This window comes from Nestor notabilis, unplaced genomic scaffold, assembly GCF_000696875.1.
Source record: "Nestor notabilis isolate BGI_N333 unplaced genomic scaffold, ASM69687v1 scaffold22258, whole genome shotgun sequence".
In the NCBI taxonomy this organism is placed as follows: domain Eukaryota; kingdom Metazoa; phylum Chordata; class Aves; order Psittaciformes; family Psittacidae; genus Nestor; species Nestor notabilis.
This window is the reverse complement of record NW_009940862.1, coordinates 1-19,416: the sequence shown is the minus strand read 5'-3', so window position 1 is coordinate 19,416 and position 19,416 is coordinate 1. Positions and strand designations below refer to the sequence as shown.

Sequence of the window (19,416 nt, the reverse complement as noted above, 5' to 3'; positions counted from 1 at the left end):
AAGCAGCTGAAACTCCCTTTAAATGGGGAACAATTGGTGCAGGAATAAATGAGACAATTGATTTTTATTTAAAAGATTTAAAAATTATATTGCACTAACAAGGGAATACAGCAGCCTTGAAAAGATATTATTTCCAAGAATCACCTGCTATTATCCTATAAACTGGCTTTAAGTGGTATTAAAATAGCTTTTAATACAAGCTTATGTAAAAGTCTGCCTCCAAATGAATTTCTCTCCAAATAACTCAGCTTCATTGCAAAAGAAATAAAAGAAGGAGAGGTGGAGAGGGTACGCAAAGGGAAGATACGGTTTTCACTGGCTTTTGGTACGCAGGCGAATATGAAGTCAGAAATAGTGACACAGTCATCTTCATACCATGCAGGCTGTGTGATCAGTCATTTAATTTAATCTTTCTCAGTTTTATCAGGGGATGTGTACATGCCTAAGGATGCTGTGTGGCAGGACACCGGCAGCTATATGTTCTCCAGAAAGCTCTGGGGCTTCAGACAGAGCTGTGGTACTGACAGACAGGCAGCGTAAATCTAATTACTCCTTTTGAACTGAAACAGTGCGTTAGATGCAGGCACATCCTTTGCCCAATGCCAGACTCCCCTGTGCCCATGTTGCTGGTGTGTGGTGCTGAGGGAGCTTGGAACCTGCCTGCCCCTGCATTCTGAGTAGTTGCTAGGCACCATGGCTTCCTCACCTGCTGGTAGACTCTTCGTCCGCAGGCCACCATGGAGCAGTAGCATACTTCCAAAAGGTTCACCTCGGACACTCCGGCACTATTTTGGCTTCACAGGAAAAGGTCTTCCTCAGGACTTGATGAAACATACCCAGTCTTTATTAGAGCCTGGGGATGAAACTATGAGTGAGTATCCATCTCTTCTGCTTATTTCTTCGTCTGTTCATTTCCACCTTGTCACTGCTGCCTCAGCACTTTTTCACTCCTGCATTTCAGTATCTCAAACTTTTTGAGTCCTTGTGCTACCAGACAGCATCTTCTTCACAAAGCCCCTGGTACACCAGTTTTTCTTAGTATCAAGAGGCATTTCTGCTCTTGAGGTTAAGTATTTGGAACAGAATTAAAGGCAGGTGACAAAGAAAAGGGTATTTCTTCATCAGAACAGAGAGATCCTACTCTGCTGCCTGCAAAACTGCAGAATTGAAAGGTAACTTGGAGAAAATCAAGACAGTGTTAGGGCAACTGTAATGTAAGTTCTGTCAAGTACCTAAACTTTCTGTAGCACAGAACAAAGAGAAAATCCACCTTCCTTGGAGACTATATAGACTGATACAGGTATAGTAAAAAGACAAGAGACTCAGCTAAAAGAGTGAATTTTAGCATTCCTCCTAATTCTTTTGTAGGCTTTGGATTAGTCACAGTTTTCGTGCTTTTAAAACTCTCATGTGCAGTAAGATAACTTCATGTAATAATAAGCAGCCTGAGATCAGGATTCTGCTATCTATAAATGAAGTTAGCTAGATTTATAAATAGCATTTTTTGTTTCTCATTTCACTGCTGATCATTTGCTGACCTACAAATGCTCATGAATTTTAATGGAATTTCTGAATAATTTTGGCTAGAAAACAATACTACAAATAATAATAACTACAAAATGTAGTCTTCATATAATCTATGTACATTTATTGGCCTGGGAATTAAGTACTTATTCTGGAAATAGGAAACTAGGATTCAGTTTCCTTTTCTGGCTGAAAAAGATTGAAACACACATTGAAAAGTGACCAAGAACACCACAGGAAGGTTTCAATCCCTTCCCTTCTATTGATCCTGTTCCACCTTGCATAAATTCCTGAGCAAGAAAAACAGTCGCAGGTCAGACATCTGATCTGTGAGAATTATCAACAGGTTAAAGTATGTGCTAGAGTGGGTCTTCCTTTGCTTTTCTTTCCTGACCATGAAAATGAAGTATTTAATCCAAATTAAATGTATTCTACTAACAACAAATTAAAAAATACTGCATTTTTCATTGGGAAGGAAAAAAAAAACCCATAAACCCATTCCAGCTTCCTTCTCTGTTTTTCAGTTCAGCAGCCAAATTGACAAATGACATGTTCACATTGCTATACTTTCGATCTTAATTCTTTTATAGACATTCTGGGTTGTCATTTGGAGCCTGATCCAAAGCTTTACTTAAGCCATTGGAAAGATGACCAAGTTTCTATATTTTAAAGAAGAAGGATAAAGTGGTGGGAATTTTCATTAAGTGATTTCAGAGTACTGGAGTGCATCTCAAGTAGTTAATATATTGGTACTCTACTGTCAGAAGTTATATTTAGAGATTACATCTTGAAACAGAGACAAAAAGTAATTTTTGATAGAATACAGTTTGGTTTAGGAGTCGGAAGCACTCATGTGACAGTCTTAATTTCTCTTGGCTCTTAATGAGAACAGGCTTGAGAGATGGAGATTTCTTTATTATCCCTATTATACTTCTTGATGGAGACACTGGGATAAATGTCATTTATATTGTATTACTTCTCATTTCAAGAGTATTTTATTTCTGTATGTGCTAACTATGGCAAGTTTAGGCCCTTCCCTCATGTCAGCAGTAGAGTGTGGAACCAGTCTGCTGGAAATTTAGAAATTTATCTCCTTTATAAATGTTGATTTGAAAAATCCATTTTTACATTTTTATAGTAATTCAATCTTTTCTTGAAGTCTTTAATAGCTGACACCTCCTCTGTTCTGTTATCCTGTATCCTGTTCTCTACTTTCCCTGAATATACCACTGTTAGTAATGAACACTTAAGTAACAGCAGTATTGCTTTTTCTCTTGGTAAAATGTGTGACTCAGCAGGCAATGCTTACCTAAAGAAGCAGTTAAGGATGAGGGACTTAACTGTTTGGACAATTAAGACTGGGTCCAGCACCTGCTCAAATGTCTCCTTAAACCTGTTATTGAAGAATTATATCACATTTTCAACTAGTAAAATTTTCCTCTTACTTTTCACAGGGCAGATGCCATCACTGGAAAGCATCTTTCAGTACACACTGGTTGCAGTACTGAAGGCAACTATTAGGATGGGTAAACAAGGATTAGGTCTCATAGTCATACAGAATGGGCCATATCTCCAGATAACAAGCATTGTTGAGAAAAGCTCTGCAGCTAATGATGGAAAGCTAAAACCAGGTAAGAGGAACCGACAGTGATATCCAAATTTAATAGCATTGAAAATGTTCTGCACTTGTGCTTTGAGCCTGTCTCTGATTTATTTACACTTACACAGATCAAAAGAAACTCAGTTTGAAATTACAGAGAAGAGAAACCAGCATAAACTGTGTAAAGCTCAGTGCCAGCATTCCATTGTACTAAAATACCTGTGATCTTAAAATAGCTGATATGGGTGACTGTTCCATAATCAGATCAAGATTTAAGTCTGTATATTTCTCTTCAGCAAAACCAGGTTTCCTATTCATCAGGTTTGCCAAAAAATAGTTTAACTATTACCTTTGTATAGCAGCTAAACTTGAATAGTACCATTCTTTGTTCAGTGCATTATTGTTCAAGTAATTTTACTCTACAAGTAACACAAAACTTCCCAAAGGTTTGAAATTAATTTGCCTTATTGTTTGCTTTTTATTTCTCTGTATTATACAGAATAGTTACTAAATGGCAGTAGACAAATCTCTGTGCTCTAACAATCCATGCAGGTGTTAATTTGCTAAATGCTTTAAACCTGAAATGTGCCATATCAGTACTAACAGACTATTACTGGTTATTAAGGTTTCTTGTGGAACATCAGACACCTATATTAAGCTTGTAATTGAAAGCTCTGTAAACGTAAATGCTTTACATGGGTCCCTAGACTGATTATATTAGACTCATGAACTACAGTTCGGGGATGTTAGTGTGTTATGTTATTACCAAATATTAAATTGTCTCTAACGTAGAAATCTACGAAGCTATGACTTGAGCGTAATGAAGTCATTAAAACTTTCTGCTGTACAGTGCAAATGTGTGTCTTCAAATTGGAACCGTTTTCCCAGCATTGCCTTTATAATTTGGGCAGTTCTTCTTGCACCTTTCAGAAAGAATTAGAATTCCAAGCACTAGGAAGAAAGATCTACTTGTTTGATGAAATAAAAACCAGTGAGTGGAGTTCTTAACCTCATTTTAGAAAAGGCTTTGCATTTTTGATCTCAGTATAAAAATCCTTGGAAAAATCCTGAACATAATACAGGAATGGATTTGGATTTGAACTAAGTACCTTTATTATCTTAGGACCTGATAGCTTTTATCTATTCCCTAGAAACCCCAAAACCCGTATGTTATACAAAAACATATATATGATACTGATTTGGTTGTTGGTTTGCTTAGGGTTTTTTTACGTCTATAAAGTAAAAAATACATAGTATTAGTCACTGAAACTAAGTAGTCCTGTTTGCAATAGTTTGAAAAAGGCAAGCTCCAAAAGCATTTTCAATAAAGCCTACAAGGACAAGGATTCAAATTATTTACAGCATGTGATGTGTTTGATTTACTGCAGCAGGTATTGAACAGTTTAAAGGGGCCTAAGGACTGGTTACAAACACTGTCCCTTTGTAGTAGCTGATCTTAGGTTTTGGAGCCAAAAGAAACAATTTGAGCATGCTTCATGGAGCACCTCGATCTAACTCAGCATATTCCATACACCAAAAAACCCAAATTCAGCAAACAGCTGAATTTGATCAATTTATGTGTAGAGCAAACTTATAAAACCTTTGTATTTAAGACCAAAGCTGTAAAACTTTGCAGAAAAGACTGTATTTTGTAGAAGCTCCGACTCTCAAGGATACCACAGCAGCACAGTTATTTTGGCATTACTACCAATGTCCAGAGCATGAGCTTAGCAAAAATATGATGCACAAATGCATTGCTTAAGATTTTTTTCTTTCAGTGAATTAGGTCTTATCTTTAACTTTTTTCCCCAGCTGATTGAGTATTATCTGTACGATGTCAAATGGGAACCTAAAAGAACTGTTTATAACTGCTTATAGCTTGAAAGACCTGGCGCCATTCTGCTGACTTTAATGGGGAGGAGCTAGAAATTAACAGAGGTAGTGGGAGGCACTAATGTCTTAAAATCCTACAGTTATACTCACCAAACTTATATGTGCATATGCATGCCCTATTCTGCATGCCAGCAAGAAGAAACAGGGCTGCTTAGGACTTGTTTCCTCAGAATACCTTCATAGTGCAAGAGGTTATCTCCACACAAATCTTCAGTGGCCACTGAAGGGTGTCAATCACAAAACTGATGGATGAACTGAAAAACTGGGTGGTTCAGACTCTAGATGCTGGAGCAGAGGAGCAAAATTATCTCCATCTGCAGTTCAGAGATGGCTTTGACTCACCACAGCAGTGTTATCAGAACAGTATGGGCAGAAAAAAATGAATTTTAAAAGAATCTGTCCAAGGCCAAGAATGTCTTGCAGATGCTTTAAATCGTAAGTACATTTATATCTATGCATTTTGAAACATGAATTTGGGTGTGCATCTTTCTGCTTGAGGCTGAGAGCTTACATAAAACTGTTGGTAAAATGTTTTCTGTTGCTTTTTTGTTATCTGCTACCCTGGTAGCTGTTCCAGAACTTCCTGTTTGCACCCCAGTATATCCAGTATCTTGTGATAAACTAACGGGGAGAGAAGGTGTGATGACGATGGAGGAGAAGGAGTAGTTAATGGGGAAAAAGCGAATGAAAACATGATAGTAGCTCAGGTGAACAATTTGAAAGCCTGCAAATTTTTTGCTATAGGCATTTTTAACCCAAAAGGGATAAAAAGAAAACTGAGCAGATGGAGAGAGGCTCCTTGCTCTGCTAATGTGGCAGCAGACAGCTGTACTGCTTGTTTAAATCCCCTATGCTGCTCTGTTGCAGTTCAGTAGGTAACGTTTACTGGTACTGCTCTACTGTGCAACTGTTTCTGCCAGGCTGCTCATGGAGCTATAATCTGCTGCAAGTAGATTCTGCTTGCCTTTTGCAGTCTCCAAAATTACAGGTTTATAGAGTAACTGCCCCCAACCCCTCAAAGCCCACCTTGTTACACCCCATGGTACATACAGGTGCTGGGGCTTCTGTACTGTTGTTCCTGGATGTAGTACTGCTTTTTGCCAAACTGCAGCTCAGCGCTTTCCACTAGCAGTAGGTAATGTTATTTGCAGCCTTGTCCCTTAAACAGACAAACTAACAAACAACATCACCACCACTTTCTGCTTGAACTCCTCAGTTAGCCTCTGCACCAGCTGTAGTAGGCACATCCTGTCTTCCCTGGCCTGCTTGACATTGTATTGCAATGTACCCATGTGTTGGGACCAGAGGGACAGGCGCTAGTCACCAAGGAGAGCCAACCCTGGAAGCCTCCAGGGGCCCAGTCAAACACAAGGTGACATGTGCAGGCGTATAACCTCAGCTGAACCTTGCTGGAGTCTGTCTGATCTCAGGTAGTGATCCTGATCAAAGCATTCAGCATTTTACCTTTATCTGGCCCCCAACCCTCACAGAAATGGAAGGTAGCACTGAATAAGCAACCTAAAGTTTATCATGTTCACTCAGAAAAGTCCCAAAGCAAACAAGCAATCTGCAGCTTTCCTTAGAGTTGTGAACAGTTAGTTCTTAACAGAGCGAAAAACATTATTAAAATAGAAAGAAAAAAGAATTACCTCCAGTTGAAGCGCTGATGAATACATGCAATAAAAACATGAAAGTATAGTGCTAAAGACTATATATTTTAGAATACGAACAGTTAAAAATTGACAGAGTCTCAAAATGATTGCTGTCTGTTTTCTTCCTTGGTAGGGGATGTTCTAATAAAAATTGGACATGCCACCGTTTTGGGCTGGACCCTGCGACAGCTTAGGCAACTCCTGCACAATATTCCTATAGGAACGACTCTACAAATCAGAGTTTACAGAGATTTTGTTGAAGTACCTCAAGACTGGCAAAGTGCAGTTGAATTAATTCCTGAAGTAAAGCTGCCTGTGGTGTCAGCAGAGTAAGAAATAACTATTATACATAACTAGAATTTCACATTGCTTATCATTGCAGCGAGAAACAAGAAATAGTGTAATAGCGTTTACAGTTTAGGATAAAATGTTGGTCTAAAGATGTACTTTCATTTTTTATTTTTAATAGAAACCTGTGATTTGAAATGAACATACACCAAAGGAAAGCTCACTTTTCTAGTTACAGTGGAGACAGGGTCAGGATGAGCATTTTTAGATATGCCCCTTCCTGCCTGCACAGTGAGCAGAAGTCTGACTGGCAGGAACACCTCTGAAGTCAAGAGGCCATGCCGGTTTGTGATAGCCAAAGATCTAGACAACTGCAAGTAGCTGAGGGTACCAAGATGGAGATCTTGATACCACCATCTAAACAGCTTATCTGTTCTTTAATCAGTCTTAGCTACTGACAGTGGATAATGAGTATGACTTTTGAAATTGAACTTCAGGAAAAATAAACTCTTCTTGTGAGAATCACTGCCTAAAAATATATTGTGCTCAATCCTAAACGTGGTTCATACGGTCAGTATGATTAATGTAGATGGCATACAAGTTTTCCTGAGGCACAAAGTTTTAGTAGAAACCTAATATGTAATGGAAGGAACATAAGTATTTAAAGGAGATAATTGAGTTAGAACAGCAGAAGGGAAGCTGGAGCTACCTTGGAAGCAAGGGGCTTTCTAAGACATTAAACCTGTATGTTTAAATACATCAAATTATTTGCTATTCTGAAGGAGCAGAAAAAGGATAGCTTGCTTTTCTCATGACCAAATTACAACTTAGCTGTGGAGTGCAAAGGAAACAGTGTGCAAAGGGTTATGGACAATAGTACTAGTTTGATATTAGAGAGCTTCAGAACTAACAAACTTGTCTTCAGAACAAGAGTCCATGATTAGTGAACTAAACGGCTGTGGGAATTACTGCATGTTCAAGTAACACCAGTATTTTCTGTATTTTCAGCACAGACTACGATGAAGATGACATCGGGTCCAGTACTGATGATGATGTAGGCTTGTAAATTTTTCAGTGTAAATTTCCCCCATCATACTGCTGTGAGTTCATTCCTAAGTTACTATCAATATTCAAAATCTGGCAGATACCTGATACAGGCCAGATGCTTGGGGTCGGCACAGACCATATTTGCGATGCTGTTTTTCATAACGATGTTGAAGCATGATACAATCCTAAGCTTGGTACTAGTGGTGTCAGACCTCCTTCCTACTGGGCTACAGTTCCTCTTCCTTCTGCCCTTCTCTATCACATACATCCCATTTAGAAGAATTTTCCTCTGTTGCAGAACCTGACTTGTCCCCACATAGGTTTCCAAATTGTATTGTATCTGTTTTCTTCTAACATGTGCCTTCAAAAAAATTGTGAATGTCGTAAGATACTTGAATGTTTTAGCAATGCCCTCCCTCCCCTCAAAGCTGTCTATCAATGCTACTTGTGGAGAAGACACTCAGAAACACTACCTCTGCTCATCCCTGACACGTAGCAGTTGCAAGCTCTAGGAAGGCCTAATACATTCATCTTTGTTTGAAGGCAAGTTTCTTCATTTTCTTGATATAAAGATGGTGGAGATAGTTGATCTCAAACCTTTCCTGAACATACAAGAATATACGGACAACTAGTGGCAATCAAGTATTTGCATCACAGTGACCATTTTGGCATATCCATTTTTTACATTGACTAAACTGTCACCTTATTTGCTCACTGTAGTCCTATCTTCATCGTACAGAGCCAGACTTGCCAGCATTTTACGTAACAGTTTCAGTAGAAAACAAACCAACAACACACAATGTATGAACTCAGCACTTTATTGGACAAGTGCAATCCCACAATTACTTGCGATAAATTTGCTGAAATAACTGAATGCATAAATAACAAGTTAGTAGTAATTTACTTGGAGCGCAGGTGACTTAGAGCTCATTCTAGGTCCGTTGTGAATCTGCATCCCAGTTTTGTTTTTACAGCTCATCAAGAAAAGGAGTATTTCTCAACTCCCCACTAGCTGCCATTGATTTCTTCCCACTGATGAACTTCTTGGCAGCCTGAAAATACATTGAGAAAATGGATATAAGGCAATATTCATTACAACAGAGTTTATCTTGCTGCTCACAGCCTCAGCTTCAAGTTATTAAAACAAACAACAAATCCCAACACTACCATCGTACATCAAATAAACAGTTTTCTTTTTGCTGTCTAAACTTGTTTCTAATCCAGCTTCTTCTTACTTTATAATCTAAACAGGAGGGGCAGAATGACAGTTGGATATAAAAGGCATAACTCTTAGAAAATAGTTATGCCTAGAATAATTATTACACCACAACATACAGTGGATCTTTCCTTACTACTAAAGCTATTGCTAGTTGCTACTGCAACACAAAATAGTGGTAACTGTGGAAAAAACGAGTTTTCTTAGAATTTCTGATGGATTTCTCTATGAAGTTTGCTTCAAGTTGTTAAGCAACAAAGTGATGTGGAATAGCAATATGGTTACATCAGTTATCACTGTAATTGTTTTATTAAGCACAGCAAATATTCTAGACTCAGGAATCCCAAAACCTTTGACATAGAGATGTCTGCACTGGAACTAGCATCAAGTTGTCCATGAATACTAGTTAGCAGTTTTGGTAAATTCAAGTAAAGTATATGAGCATGTCATACACTCCCAGCTATGCTACTTTTGCAGCATATTGGATTAAACAGTCTCCTGTTAATAAAGTAAGTAAAGGCATCACAAGGTAGCCAGCTGGGAGCTGTAAATGAGTTGCCTTGGCTTTTTTGAAAGATATTGTATGTGTGTGTTTATAAACACACACAAATGAGCACCCATTACACGGTGATTAAGACACACCTGTAATGCTGACACATACTTACATTGACAACATCAGCAGTGGCTACAGAGTCGATTTTTTGAGCAACAACAGATGGCGATGTGTGTGTGCCAGACATCAAAGACTCTGAGCCTATTTCATTCAGCAACCCCTCTGCAGTCTCCACTGACATCAAATAGGTGGCTTTTAGCTGATTTCTGCCATCAAATAAAGCATTAAGGATGAGCGAATATGAAAATCCTGTTATTACTTTAGTCACCACCCCTTCTAAGTGCAATGAGTTTTTGGGGCTTTTTAAGTTTTCAAGATTCCTCTCATTTTGGAAGGGTTTCCTTTTCAAGTATGTAAGGATTCTGTACTTAGGAAAGAGGTACCACAAATACTCCAAGTGTGAAAATGACAGGGTACACCAGCACCTACTGCCACCCCCTACAGTCAGAAGATCCCTAGCTCAGAATCCGTTTCTGTTTTAAGGAACTGATGCAGGTACCACAGGATTCAGACAAACTATCAAGTTTAAAAATTAGGTTTAAAATGGATTTCAGTTTCTCATAAAGAACAGACTTAACGCAGAGCTATTTTGTTGGAAGTGACAAAGCAGCAGTGAACGTCAATGGTTAGGCTTCTTAAGCAATAGTTCCATGTTCTGTTAAAAGACAGCAAGTTTACACTGTTTGTTCTATTTCATGCAGTCTCACTGCTACGTATGAAAATGTTACTTTTGTAAGCTAGTCCTGTTCTTTTTTAAACAACAAAATGGCAGAAAATGGTTTATTCCAATAGAACATGATTAGACTGAATTGCCAGACTGCAAATATCGCTGACCTCGAATTTGGTTTGTTTTTTGGGTTAATTTTTCGTTGGTTGTTTTTTGTAACTAAAGGAGAAAGAACAAGATAGAAAATACATTAATCCATTCCAGAAAGGAACCCCTCTTCCCCCTAAAAAGCCACAGCACTGTAACTCCCTAATACTAGGCAGCTTTGTTACAAACAAAGCCAAGAAATACCACAAAACAAAATTATTCCAACACACAAAACAAATAATGCCACATATAAAGGTCCAGAATTCACCATTTAGCTACTAGTGACTAAAGCACAACCAAACATGTTTAGGTTATTATGTTTTCTGTAATCAGGCTTTACATGGAGTCTTGTAAGTATTTTACATATGCAATGGGCAATATTTTAATGCTGCTACTTGAGTGAATCTGTACCATATTGTTATATTGCATAACTACAGTTTGAGAGGCTCAGTGCAGTCTAACACCATCTGGATATCAAGCCCAATTAGAAACCCTAAAACTTTGTTGATTTTACTGCATTTCTAATAGTAATTTTCTCCATATCTCAAATATTCCTATGGGCACTTATTTCAAACACTAAAGCACTAATTCAGTGCTTTACACTTGCAGACCCTCGTTATTACTATTCTTTGAAGATGCAGAAGATTGTTTAATATAATTGTTTTGGGAATTGTTGCAGTGCCACTGTAAAGGGAATTACCTAAATACTGCAATTTGAATTTGAATACATCTTAATAGTATAGAGTATGATTAAAATGACAGCATCTGTGGATACTTGCCAATTTCTTACATTGAAACAGTTTTCAGAAATTATTAACACTTATCTAACAAGTTTTTATTAGGAAATGCCACAAGCAGAGCATCAGTACAGCTCTGGGAAAAAAACCCTACTGACAGTGCTTCAGTTTTAACACAGGAAAGTGAGCAATTCCCAATGGAACTAATTACAAGACAACGATAAGCTCTGCTGTACAGAATAATCTAAGCGTTTGACAAGTAGCTACATGTTAAGAAACTTTTCTTCACAATACACAAGAGAGTTCTTTATGCACTTACTTTGCCTTTGTGACATCGTCATCAGTGACGCTGCCCTGAGCAACTGCCTTTACCTGGTTCAAAGCAGCTTTAATGACCTGAGGAAAATTACATTAGTTAAGACTTCTTCCAGCATTAAATTTCAGTATGTTATTTCCATTACATGACATCTCAGAAACTTCAGAGCAGCTGATGATGTTAGGATTGTCTGCCTGAACTCAATTCTGAACAGCTTCATAACAAAACTGAGACCACTGTAATAAATGCCCAAGCAAGGCACAAAAAGCCTTGTGGAATGAAACTGCAACACCACATTAATTTGTATGGTCTCACCATTTCTTCATTAGAGTTCACTCACTTCTGCCAGCTTCAAGAGCCAGCATGTTCCTCCTGATACACTTAGGCTTACACATGTAAGTCAGCAATTACAGTATTTTACTAGCTCTTATTTGTATTAGGTATTTGTACTTCCTAGATAGCAAGTCTCACACCCAGCTTACAAAGCTAAGTTATAACTGACCATGCAGCATTCTCATACAAGAAACCAGATGAACTGAGTTTTTTAGATGAATTAGCCTCTATCTCAGATCGAAACTAGTTTGAGGGTTATATTCCTAGTAGTTAAATTCTAATCAGCAACTCACCTCCCCAGTGTCTGAAGCCTGGGATATGGTATAAATCCCAAAGAGCCCAGAATCAGAGTAATTCACATTAAATGCAGAAGCCTGCAAAACAAACATTATCACCAACTGTTTCAAGTATCAGAACATTAATCCATTCCAGCATCATCCATCCATCCATCCATCAAGCATAGGAAAATAATTACTATCAGGATCTAAAATACTGTAAGTCAGGAAGCTAAATTCCATCTGTGCAGAGGAAAGATCAGGTTGGAAGTCCTTCTCTGAAGTACTGTAACTTGTGCAAGACTGAACTAATTACAATTGTATCTGGTGGTAGTAAAGTCTCAATGGATAATATGCATTTTACTTAAAGTATCAGAGTACAATAAACCTTTGAACTTACATCAAATGGCCGGATAGTTGCTTTAGCAATACCCTGACACAATTTGCTGGTAACATTGCTTCCCCTCTTGATAAGGGGCCCAGCACCTAAAACATGCTGAAGAACACTGAACGCGTTTGCTTCTGCACTCCCAACAACAGCTCCTTCTGAGACAATAGCAGCATGGACAAGGCTCTCACCATTCTGTTTTCTGATTTCTCCTAAAAACCACAACAACAGAATAAAAAGCAATACAATATTCAGTTAGAAACTACTATACATTCAGAGGTATTGAAAGGAAACATTCCTAGCCAGTTCGTTTCACAAGAGAAAAGCCAGGGTGTGAAGTTATTGCATGTCCATTCAGGAAAACAGCAAGAAGCTGTTAGTAGACTATAGGTAATTATAAAAAGTCCTTACCATTCAAAAATTTTCTTGCAATTGCAAACCCATGCACCTTCCTCTGCCTTATTTGAACCTGACCCTAAACCATACAAAGTATGAAATGACAAAACCCAGCGAGTGTCTGATAACAAATACTCAGAAAAGTAGCACTGCCTTCTATTCATAACAATATTGCTCCTGTTTTATAGAAAATGAATTTATTCCAGGTAAATATTAAATGTTGGAAACCTTTTTCCCTTACCTGGTTAGAGTGACCTGATACTCCAACTAAAGAATAGGTATTGGTATTAACTAGTGCAAGATACTGCTCTGAAAGACTTAAGTATTACTTTATTTTTTATGGAAGATTTACAGCATTCTAATAGACCTTCCCTAAAGAGAAAACCTACCACCACTTCCAGACAGTCCTTAATCTACTCTTCAGGGAATCTTCCCCAAAATGCCAAGAGAAACCACAAGCCAGTTTGTTTTCCGCTTTATGGAATAAATGATCTTGCAGCTTAAGCTTTATTGGAAATACGGGTTCAGTTTTATCTCAGAACTTTCCATGGTGGAGAATAATCCTCTGCTTAGTTAGATGGGAGATGCCTCTGAACTGTCACTTCCCACATACAGCATTTAGTACAACTATATTGTTTTCAGCTTCAACTTTGAATAGTACTACATTTATAATAAACAGAAAATGAGTCATTCAGAACAGATACAAGACACAGACTCACCCCCTCGATAAACAGCCTTTGCACTAGAAACACCAGCTCCACCGCGGATGTTTAGAAAGTTCTCTGCAACTTGCTTTAAGTCAGAGTGCTTCACACCTGCAACACAACAGTTATGCCAAGTAATGTAATGGCACTGAAAACCAAGAGAGGTTAAATAAAAGTGTTTTAAGTGTACTGTAACATTTTACTTCTACAGAGAACTCCACCTTCCACGGCAGTTTTCCCTTAAGAATTGCAATGCCCATTAAAGAACATACATACCTAGTCCTACTAGAGCCATTCTCGCACTTGTGAAATTGTTCTGTACAAAATCATGGAGCTGCAACAGTAAATTCACATTTTAGGGTATTTTGTATAAATTATAAAAATGGCAAGTGTGTTTCTGATAACCCCCCTCATACTTTTTCATGCAGCAAACTCCAATGTTTCCAAAAGGAGCTGTCTATAGAACAGCATTTTACCCGTTCTCCAAACCCTCTTATACAAGAACACTTGCATTTCACTGACAGCCTTGCTATGCAAAGAAGATAAAAAATTTATATAGTAAATACAGTTAGTGTTTACTTTCTCAAGTATCATCATCTATCCTTGATAAACAAACTTAAACAGATTCCTAACACAACACAAATAATCCTACCTGCTCAGAAGTAATTTTCCCAACTCTGTAATCTGGACAATATAAGGGGTTTGCCAGAGCATTCTTATAGGCTGCAGCATGCAAGTTTTCCAGCACTCCTAAGAGGAACGAAGTTTTAGTGATGATGATTAATGTAAAAGCCACTTTTAATGAAGATCATGAATGAAACTAAATGTTACCCCAGTGAAACAGAGCTGTGGGCCTCTTTAAGGACCACAAGATCTGCAAAAGCAGGTCTAGAATCATCTAGTACACGTGAAAGTTTCATCCAAATGCACAAGTTTGGCTGAGGCTTTGTGTTTAGGTCTATTTCGTTTTTTTTTTTTAAACCCACAAACCTAAATTCATAACCCTGAAGCTGGAATCCATTTTCAGTGTAATGAGAATCCATACTGGTTTTCTATCAAAATAACTGTGCAAATCAAGAGGTCTTTTGCAGAATATTGCTTCCACACTGATAAGTAATACCTAAGAATCGTTTTCAGAACACAAGCTGCTGCAAATATACTGTCAATAACAGTCATGTCCTGCACATTCTTTGGCTGTACTTGAATTAAAAAGGTAAAATGGAAGCTGCCATGGGGAATGGTTTAAGCTGTCTTCAGCATGTTACTTGCTAAATGTTATGCACAGGCTAGAAAAACTTGTGTATTTATAAAGAAAGGTTCTGTAACAGAAAGACTCATACCTATCCATGGGGAAAAGATGAAGGATTACATGGTCACATGAGAGAGCAAAAGGGAAACTATTTTTTCCAAAAGTGTGTAATTCTGAAGAAACTCCCCTGAAGCCAATGCAGTGGATCAGAAAGTACACTCACCAACTTGAGGATTCTGAGAGGCAATTGCTTTGTCAACTTTTAACTGTGGCTGAAGATCAGCTACTTCCCATGGTCTGAACTCTGGTGCTGTGGTGACATTAAGAAGGTACTCCATAACTGTATCACTAGATAAAAAAGTTACAAAGGCATTAAACACAACAGAAGTAGCACATACTTCTTCTGAAGTTGAAAGCAAGTTAAACTAATCTGTAAGCAACGCATGAACAACAAAATACACCACTCGAGCCAGAGTAGTTACTAGCATGCTGTACAGAGTATGAGGATTCAACTTCAGTTCCGCATCATCTGTATGCTCAATAACGTGATACAGAAGCTGAGTAGTTTATTGATTTATTACAAAAACATTAAAATAGTTGTTACTCCTACCCTGCAAAATGAATGGTCTCTGCCACAGAGCAGTTTGTAAAGCATGCACTTCCATTTACAGCATATCTAGATACCTACACGTAGTCACGCAGGCATTCAATACAGTAAGCCATCTTCTCTCTTGTTGAGTACACACTAAATGAGAAAAAACACAAAACCCATTTCAGCACGGAACACAGAAGTGCTTTTTCATACATATTCCGCCCCTCAATATCTGCTTGGTATCAGTATCTCCCCTTAAATTTGCTTGACATGACCATTTAAAGTGAGTAGTAACACACAGCAGAAACAGACATAACTAGGACTCCCCTCAAGTGTTCAAGTAATAACAAGTGTCTTGTGATCATCAGTATTTAAAATATCATGCTAATTCAAGGTAAAACAATAAATGAGGCTGAATAGCAAAACCTGAAGACAAATGTGTATATGTATTAGACAAGACAATTCAGAAATTATTCTCTTTGGGCAGAAAACTCCCCACTTGCTTCAACACATTTGTGACTAATAGGAACAGAAAGGGGTAGAGTCTCAAGTTATATAAAACATTGCTTTTAACCAAAATCTATGTAAAACAATCTTACTGGATGATTTCAAGATACATTGCAAGAAAGCAGGCACAGCAAGATCCCTCTTTTATTTCTCTTAGGCTTGTTTTCTAGGCTTTAAACTCTCAAATCATGAAAGCCAACTATTGTCTGAATTGTTCCCAGAATTGCAGTGTGATGAGTGGTATCTATTCACAAAAGATGGAGAAAAAAAAATAATCTACTGACTTCAGGAAGTTTAATCTTGAAGCCTGAAAAAGCAGAAAGAACATTAAGCTTTTTGGACAAATTATATTTCTCCCAGGTACGCAACATTTATATTTTGTTAATTGAAAGGTGTTTTTAAAATACAAATCATGGGAGCACTCTTGAGCCTTCACTGAATGAGAAGTACAGAAGATGTTCCTTGTCAATGTTCACCAATCAAGTACCACTACCACACTGAGCTTATCTGCCTATGCATTGTTGTGCTTACTGTTTTACTTTTCCTTCAATCATGTAGTTTGTTTGCATGTTACCAAAACAGGTCATACACGGTTACAAACCTCAGGCTGCCCCCAACAGCTTCAATGCCACGAGTAATCCGGAAAGAAGATACACCTTTAGTAGTCTATTAAAGAAAAAAAGCAAGTTAGAATTCCAGCTATTTTAAGAACAGACTTGCCTGAAGTTGCTCGATGCTCAGGCAATGCTGAAACAGTATCTGTTGATTCATTTATACAGAAGCCATTCTGAAAAGTTGAGCCAGCTTACTCCATCCCTACTCCCAATCATTTCTACTAGACTCTCCGATTTTCCGCCTTAACTGGTCACATATTTGCTCCCCAGCCCCATTCTCGAATGATCCAGGTTTGCTTGAACATTTAACAGGATTCTTTGAATTAGAAAAACTTGACAAAACCAGGGCAAGAACACCTACACATGCTATTACACTGACAGCTGTCTGAGGGAATTGCAGGCAGCAGCTGGGAAGGGTAATAAGCAGCTGGGATGTTATTTTTTCTCTGCCTGAAGCTGATGTGGATTGAACCCATACAACACCAGTCACAGGCTTGCCAGTGGTGCTGTGTAGCATTAATTGTCACAGCCTGGCTGGTTTGCAAGAGGCCATGTTTACACCTGCACCTACAGCCAGACAGCAACTGAGATGAACAGGAACAAGGGGAAGGGTCTCAGTGGGTCAAGCCCATGAGATGTCTGGCCCAACGCTCTGCACCTGACAGCGGCAACAGAAGAGGCTGTTTAAATGTAACATCCCACAACCCGTTCAGTGGTATTCCTGCACCACCTGCAAGAGTTATTCCTATTAGCAACTCTTTAAAGACCTGCTACCCATGAACTTGACCAGTTCTTTTTTTTGACCCTACTGTACCTTCCCCCGGAGCACCCTGTATAACTGAAGCCACTGGAGAGCATAATTCTAAATAAGTATCAATTCTTGTCTTCCAGGAAGTAATGTCATTTCTCCTGCACTTGAATCAGGTAACCAAAAATCAATGTACATTGTTTTCCACTTCATAAGATTTCTTACACTAAATCTTACCATATCCTTTACTTTTGCCATCATAAACCTTTCACCATTTCATCTATTGCCAACATAGTAACAAAGTGAACAAACACCTACCATATTAGATCCAATACGAAGCAAGTGAGCAGTTCCCAAGTTACTAGTGGTTTCATATCTGCTGCCTGCTTTAATAAACACACCAATTCTTGAAACTGGAGAAAAGTTTTCCAGAGAGGCAATAACTAAGCCATTTGGTAATTTTGTGATCTGTATTAAACAGAAAAACATTTGGTTTAGTCACCCACTAGAAATACTGTCAAAGCTCTACTCTGACTGAGTTTTACAAAACAAAAATGGAGAGAGAAAAAAATACCAGTATTCATACTGACCTCAAGATTCTCAGACTCTGGAGATAATTTCACTCGTTCTGCAGGTTTTGAGACTGAAAGTTTAGGGGCTACTTTAAGTGAATAAAATCTCTTCTAGAGGAGAAAACATAAGAAAATATATTTCCTGAATTAGTTCACTGCACATTCCATTACAATGGAAGTGAAGAAGCAACTAATTTTAAAGTAGAAATACAATCAATAACTTCAAGTCCCAGAGTAAAACCAGTGATCCCCTTGTAATTCCTCTGACAGGTTTTTTTCACATCACTGTTAGAACCTGTGCAATGATTTACATGAGGTCCCTGGACCTTGGTGCTATTCTCAAGAATTAGCACTGTAAGAAAGCTTTTTTCCCCTCCCTCTCTTTGCTGTTGTGCAGTGGGTATCTCTACTGATACTGTATAGTCTGTAGGAACACTGTGTAGCAATTAACAAACAGCCACAGCATTCCACATACTCAGAACATAAGTTTGGAGATAACTTTCCCATTTATTAGGTGTATTAGATTTGTATTAGGTGTAGGCAGTTCAACTCCTAAAGAATCACTTCTCTCGCCAACTGAGCTACACTGACTGCTGCATACAAAGAGGACATGTATGCAAGTCCCCAGACTGCAGAGCAATGACCAGAAGCAGGCCTTCAAAATTAGGTGAACACTGCAAGAGCCTTCCCTTCAGTAGCTGGCAGCAGAAATAAGCCTATTAATTTCAAACTTGAAACGCTATTCCTTCTACCCTTTCTGAAGTTTCTTATGCTTATAAAAAAACCCTCCCAAATTTATTATTCTTTACATAAAAAAATCAAAACCAACCCAACTTATTCCCATTCATCTCAAAGTAAAACCTGAGTGACAGACACCCCACTGCAGTCAGTTGTAGGGGTACCAATGACATAATTCCCCTCGCTTTGCTGCAGACTCTGTTCAACCTATGAGTCTAGGAAAAAACACTTTCTTCCCCCATTACAAATTTGGTAAGACACCTAATTTTAACTTCTAAACCTACTTATTTATGAACTACTAGTGCACGTCTAAAAGTGACTTACAAAAACACTATGACTCGGAGGCCATTCGCCTCCCTGCTTCCAGTGGAGACCTACACAAATCATACTCCAGCTGCCCGCGGGCTCAAAGCGATTCTCTGCAGCAGAACAAACGCCCTGCCCCCTCCACGACCCCGGGGCGAGCCAAGCCCCACTTGCCAAGGGCACCTTGCCACAACCGGCGGGGAAGGACCCTGCTCCCCTCTGCTCGGCCACACGGGCCCAGCCTCGCCAGGCGCTTGCGGGAAATGCCTCGGGTGAAGCCCCCAAGGAACCTCC

At 38.6% G+C, this 19,416-nt stretch overlaps 2 protein-coding genes across 2 annotated transcripts; one reads left to right on the top strand and one right to left on the bottom strand.

The window, feature by feature from the left end:
- Positions 1–693: 693 nt before the first annotated feature.
- PDZD9 (PDZ domain containing 9) lies at positions 694–8,023 on the top strand. Its single transcript, XM_010020600.1, has 4 exons — positions 694–871; positions 2,979–3,155; positions 6,803–6,998; positions 7,966–8,023. Exons 1-4 carry the CDS (start codon positions 694–696, stop codon positions 8,021–8,023), a joined length of 609 nt encoding a protein of 202 aa, XP_010018902.1.
- A 781-nt stretch (positions 8,024–8,804) lies between these two features.
- On the bottom strand, positions 8,805–18,189 carry LOC104399705 (cytochrome b-c1 complex subunit 2, mitochondrial; the record flags this gene model as incomplete). The annotated part of the gene is made up of 13 exons (XM_010020599.1): positions 8,805–9,056; positions 9,886–10,039; positions 11,704–11,780; positions 12,327–12,407; positions 12,709–12,908; positions 13,812–13,907; positions 14,073–14,130; positions 14,449–14,546; positions 15,269–15,393; positions 15,734–15,790; positions 16,746–16,810; positions 17,825–17,974; positions 18,097–18,189. Coding segments are annotated over 13 exons (1,338 nt in total), but the record flags the coding sequence as incomplete, so codon positions are not given.
- Between the last annotated feature and the right edge of the window lie 1,227 nt (positions 18,190–19,416).